Source organism: Gossypium arboreum, chromosome 13 (assembly GCF_025698485.1).
Source record: "Gossypium arboreum isolate Shixiya-1 chromosome 13, ASM2569848v2, whole genome shotgun sequence".
In the NCBI taxonomy this organism is placed as follows: domain Eukaryota; kingdom Viridiplantae; phylum Streptophyta; class Magnoliopsida; order Malvales; family Malvaceae; genus Gossypium; species Gossypium arboreum.
This window is the reverse complement of record NC_069082.1, coordinates 124,865,972-124,871,971: the sequence shown is the minus strand read 5'-3', so window position 1 is coordinate 124,871,971 and position 6,000 is coordinate 124,865,972. Positions and strand designations below refer to the sequence as shown.

At 29.3% G+C, this 6,000-nt stretch overlaps 2 protein-coding genes across 2 annotated transcripts; one reads left to right on the top strand and one right to left on the bottom strand.

Moving 5' to 3' along the window:
• The first annotated feature begins 783 nt into the window (after nucleotides 1-783).
• LOC108462459 (uncharacterized) lies at nucleotides 784-1,116 on the top strand. The gene has a single exon (XM_017762405.1). The coding sequence runs from the start codon at nucleotides 784-786 to the stop codon at nucleotides 1,114-1,116; it is 333 nt and encodes a 110-aa protein (XP_017617894.1).
• A 1,557-nt stretch (nucleotides 1,117-2,673) lies between these two features.
• LOC108462461 (uncharacterized) lies at nucleotides 2,674-3,299 on the bottom strand. The gene has a single exon (XM_017762406.2). The coding sequence runs from the start codon at nucleotides 3,231-3,233 to the stop codon at nucleotides 2,778-2,780; it is 456 nt and encodes a 151-aa protein (XP_017617895.2). The 5' UTR covers nucleotides 3,234-3,299; the 3' UTR covers nucleotides 2,674-2,777.
• Nucleotides 3,300-6,000: the final 2,701 nt, after the last annotated feature.

Sequence of the window (6,000 nt, the reverse complement as noted above, 5' to 3'; positions counted from 1 at the left end):
AATTAATAAAGGTAAAATTACACTTTGACCCCATGAAAATATAAAAATTTGATTTAATCCTTTAAAAATTATAAAAATATAAGCTATTAAAATGGTGAAATTGCATTTTTCCTATCGTAAAAATTACAATTTAATTTTAACCCCCTAAAAAAATTTCTAGTTTCACCCTTACTTAAAACTTTTATCGAGTCTTGTAGGTAACACTAACTGAGACGCTTGTGGCTCTATGAACCAAACCTGCTGAGCACATGTTTACAGCATGCTAACTCTCGGCATATCATGGGAAACAAAACCCCACTTGAGAACAATATATTCAATTGTTAGGAACAGACCAACTATTTAGTGAATGACACTTCGAAGACTTTTTTCAAATGAATCGATCCCTCAACACACGAAATTTTGTTAAATTAATATTTTAAATTTTTTATTAAATTCAAATCATTTCACTTAAAATTTTATATTACATAAAAATCATAATAACATAAAAGGTTTATTCTTTAGTTTGCAAATTAGACTAAAAAAATAAATCACTAAACCTAAACATATCCGAACAGAAATATCGTAGAAGTTGACACGTTAATAATATACAAATGAGAAGTCAAAAAGCGTCGAACCATTTACAGATGGTCAAATTTCGCCCACTCAAACGCAACTCTTTTATATATTAACTGCAAATCACACAATGCTTATGCTCCAAACCATTTTCTTCATTTCTTTTTTATCTCAAAACCAAATCCTCTAACAATAATCTACGTTCTTTTTTTTGTTTGTTTGTTCATTTCCATGGACGGTGGATCGGCAAAGTACAACGTTGTCGTTTCAGGCAATAACGATATTGCTGTTCCTTTCGATCATCAATTCGACCTCGACGACGCTGTGACAATGCCGGAAAACCTTCTGTCTAGGCATCAAGCGGTGGTCCGTTTGGTCTCGGATATGCCGGCGGTTAATCATGCGACCGGAAGTTGCTCGATCTGCATGGAGAGTTTGTCGGAATCCGAGGGTGGTGGTTCGAGGCAAGTATCGTGTGGCCATGTCTATCACCATGATTGTATTACCGATTGGCTTTTGAATGGCAATTCTTGCCCTCTTTGCCGTCATGAAATCTCTGGTTAATGATACCGTCATACATTTGAAGCATGTCCACTCATGATATTTTTTAAATTTTTTTATAATTATGTACTTGGTTAAGAGATTAATGCAAAATACATCTTCCGCTTACTCTTTTCGTTTAATATAAATTGTTGTGGATCAGGGATTATATAGATAATATATATAGTTCAAAGTCACATATCAGAGAAATCTCTCAAATCGACAGTCGAGAGGTCCTATTCATTATTCACTATATCAAACTCCAGTTGTCATATCCACTCCACAATTGCCTTTGATCCCTCTATAAGGCCTTGACATGTGACATCTCAAAACTGAGGCAAAGAGAATATAAAGCTCAAGGCTTTGGGCCAGAACTAGGACTCTCGTATCTTCTCAACCTTTTAGTCAATTTCTACCTCCTTGCTTGGCAACTCTTCATCTTGTATTATACAAAGTGAGCCGTACATCTTCCCATTCTCTCTGCCTTACCCAATTGAACCATCAACAATTGTAGTTTCACTTTATAACTAATATTTATTTTTCTAATGTACAACATTAATGTGCTCTAGATATGTATACTATTATTTAAATAAGTAATTAAGTTAATACCACTTATCAATCGAATCTTAATTTAAATGTAAAATTATTATTTTATAAAATATAAATATTTTTATCTTTTATAAAACTGTCCACTGCCTCATTTGCTTTTTTTTTTTAATCCAACTTTTAATAAATACAAATTTTATATAATTTTTTTAAGTTCAGCGGTCAGGATTATGTTTAGAAAGCCACATCGCATTCACTCAACTTCGTAGGGCAAAGCGGATCGTTTTGGTCAATATCTTAGCGAAAACAAACGTAAAAGTTTAAAGAAATATTTTGCATTAATCTCAACCAAGTAATCTATAAACCATACAAGGACTTACATGCATGACAAGTTATTTTTTTTAACTAATAAAATGATGGCTAGATTTCAACTATATTCCTTTATTTTTGATATTATATAGTAATGGCTAAATTTTAGTTTTGGTCCTTATAATATAAGGTATTACTTACATGACACGTATCTAGGTTAACTTTTATGATAATATAACAATGGTCAAATTTTAATTTTGGACCCTATATTATGTTTAAATTTGAGATTTAATCTCTATACTTTAAATTTTGACATAATTTGGTAACTTAACTTTTACAATATCATTAGTTAGTCTAGATATTTTATTCTAATTAAAATGTTGATGTGAATTTTAATTTTAAGAATTGCTAAAATTATTAACTTTTTTTGTTAAATTTAATTATTTAGATCTATTGCAATGTCATTTTATTATGGCTACCTACTAAGTATATATATATATATATATTTTTAATTTCAAAATGACACATCAGGTCACCAACGAATTTAACGGAAAATTTTAACAAGAATTTCTAAATTCAAAAATAAAATAAAATAAAAAACTAAATTATGGGAAAAATACATATTTATCATTTAAAATAACATGATTTTACATTAAAACAAATCTTAGTTAGATCGACATGTTTTATGAGATATGCTATAATTTATATTAAATTGAAACGAACAAGTCTGAACAAATATTTTGCATTAATCTCAAACAAGTATAAATAATTATAAAAAAGATAAAAAAAAAATCCTGAGTGAACATGCTTCACACGTATGATGGGTATCATTAGCCACAGATTTCATGTCGGCAAATTGGGCAAGAATTGCTGTTGCCGTTCAAAAGCCAATCAGTAATACAATCATGGTGATACACATGGCCGCACAGTACTTGCCTCGAACCATCTCCCTCGAATTCCGACAAACTCTCCATACAAATCGAGCAACTTCCGGTCGCTTGTTTAACCGTCGGCATGTCGGAGACCAAACCGACGACCGTTTGATGCCTGGTCAGAAGGTTTTCCGGCATTGTCATAGCGTCGTCGAGGTCGAAATGGTGATCGAAAGGAACAGAAATATCGTTATTACCTGAAACGACAACGTTGCATTTAGCTGATCCGCCGTCCATGGAATTGACAAAAAAGAAGAAGAAGAAGACAGAGATTACTGATAGAAGATTGGTTTTAGAGATGAGATTAAGACAAGTAAAACAATGAAGAAAATGGTTTGGAGTATATATAGGCATTGTGATTTGCAGTTAACATTCAGAGGTTGTGTTTAAGCGGGCGGAATTTGACTCTCTGTAAAAAGGTTCGGTATTTTTCGACTCCTTTTTTTGTATATATTAATTTCAACTTCCACGCGATTTCTGATTATTAAGTTTTTGTACTTTTCCAATTAATTCAAGTGATTTTTGTTTTATGGTTGATAAAAAAAAATTCTCTTTAATATTTAGATAAACTATTAAAAAAATCATTTTTATTTACTTCAGTTTATATTTTAGTCACTTATGTTTAAAGCCTCTTACGTTAACGTGTTGTAACATTTTATTCATTGAGTCGTTAATTGCTGTTAACGATGTAACAGTAAGTTGACCTGCCACTTTCAATCATCATTTTAAACGAAAATTTTAGGGTAAATTATATAATTAATCCCCATATTTTTTCGTTTTGAGTAATTTATTTTTTTCTTTTATGTTCTTTTAACTTTCTTTCGTTATTTCCATTCTCTTTTGCTTTTCCTTCTATTTTCCTCCATTCTCTATCTCTTTTAACGTAAAAGAAAAAAATAAATTGCTCAAAACGAAAAAAATATAGGAATCAATTATATAATTTAACTTAAAATTTTCGTTTAAAATGATGATTTAATATGTCACGTCAACTTACCGTTACAATCGTTAATGATAATTAACATTCAGTGACTAAAATGTTACAACATGATAACGTATGTAACTAAAACATAATATTTCAAACATAAATAACTAAAATGTAACTTAAGGGAAACAAAAGTAAATATTTTAATAATCTATCCTTAATATTTAAATTTGAGTTGTTTTCCTAAAAATGCAATGTTTACCTAACATTTGTTGCAGAGAAGCTAGATATTTTTTTTTTCGATGCCAATATTAAATTATATATTTTAATGATCATTAAAATATAATTTTATTATTATATTAAATTATTATTTAAAAATTTTAATGTGGTTAAACTAAAATTTTACTATTTTAAGAGTTTATAAATCAAGTTTAGGAGCGGGAGTGCCATAGCCTACCCTTTTATGTCGTCACTGATTTGTTGGTGTCCAAAAAAAACACATATTTTCATTTTACTTAATTTTTTTTCAATTTTTTAAAAACTTTTGGTATTCAAAAACCTCGTGATTTAATTTGGAATCGAGATTCGATTCGAGCCCTAAAGGGAGCAAGATATCTTAACTTAATTTTTACACTTACAGTACTTGGACTCTATACTTACTTAAGTGACATCAATATCTTTATGACCTAACAAGAGTTAGTACTATGGGAACAAATTTCGTATCGATTCCACCCGTATCAATGATAAACGAGAATAAAGTCTAGATTTAGATCCGATATAAACACTGGTCAATATCGATCCTATTATTGCGTACCTTTGAATTTTTCTCCTATCGCCTAAAATACAATGTACCAGTCGGTACCAAAAAAACTATTTTTTTTTCTTGCATGAATGATTTTACGAAACTTTAACTTGTATCTTTAGTATGGGATACTCTTCTTGTTTAGTGTTTAAATATTTTTTATTATTTAAATAATATATTGCAACATGCAGGCGAATTAAAAATTTAGGCCTGAGTCCATTTCTGTCCGAAAAATGAGTCTAAAATTTTGTCCAAGTCTGTCCCAGACAAAAATGTTAAAACTCGAGCCCAACTCGCCCGCCCATATTAATTTTTACATAATTTTAAAAGATATATAATACATCAAAATACTAAAAATATTAAAATAAATATTTCTCAACAAATTGAAAATAAAATTTCAAAAATATGTATACCTAAATAACACTAAGATAGATACAACTTAACAAGTAAATGCCTCTAAAATAATAACAAAATTAACAAATATCTTTAAAATAATAACAAAATTAATAATAAAATAAGTTTTATACAATATCCAAATAATAACAACAAAATAGTAGCAACATAATAGTAAAATGGTAGCAAAATAAAGAAAAAAAAATTATTTGTCTTTGTCCTTTAGTGAATCCGGGCCGAGCCCAGGTCAAAATGTCTTACATGATGCTCGGCCCGTTTTTTAAACGGGCCTTATTTTTTGTTCAAGCCTATTTTTCAAGCTTATATTTTTATTTAAATCCTTTCACATTTCAAGCGGGTATTCAGGCTGAACCGAATGGCCTGACCCATAAACATGTCTACATACAATCTATTAACTCAACAAATTTAAGAAAATATTTTTTTAAGCTTAACATTACAAATAGCATATATTTACTAGAATAATCTTTACTCCAATAGTTACAACCTAGAATTAAACTAATAAAATGAAAATCTCATTGACAAATGATTTTGGTCAATGGTAGGATGAAATTTTTAATGTTGGTAACTTGATGTACTGTGTACCACCAATGGAATTTTAACTAAAATAGATCATTTCTAACACAAGTATAAGAAGAATTGTAATAATGTTAAGGGTAATAAAATTTTGGATCTAAATTTGACAATTAAATTCACTTTAATATATATATATTATTATAATATTAAGGGATAATATAAGTGCATTCTAATCCTACTATCGTTAGATTAATCCAACGACAAACTCTGCTCAACAAAAAAATCATTGCCGAAGGCCTTAAGAGACCCCATTGTACCAGTGATGCACGATCAATCTTGCAATCACCATCAATGTGCTTTATTATGACAAAATCCTCTGATAAAAGTTACGAAAAAGCATGACAACACATTTGTTTAGACAAATCTTATATATACATAAAAACACAATTTGAAAAAAAAAAATTAACTAG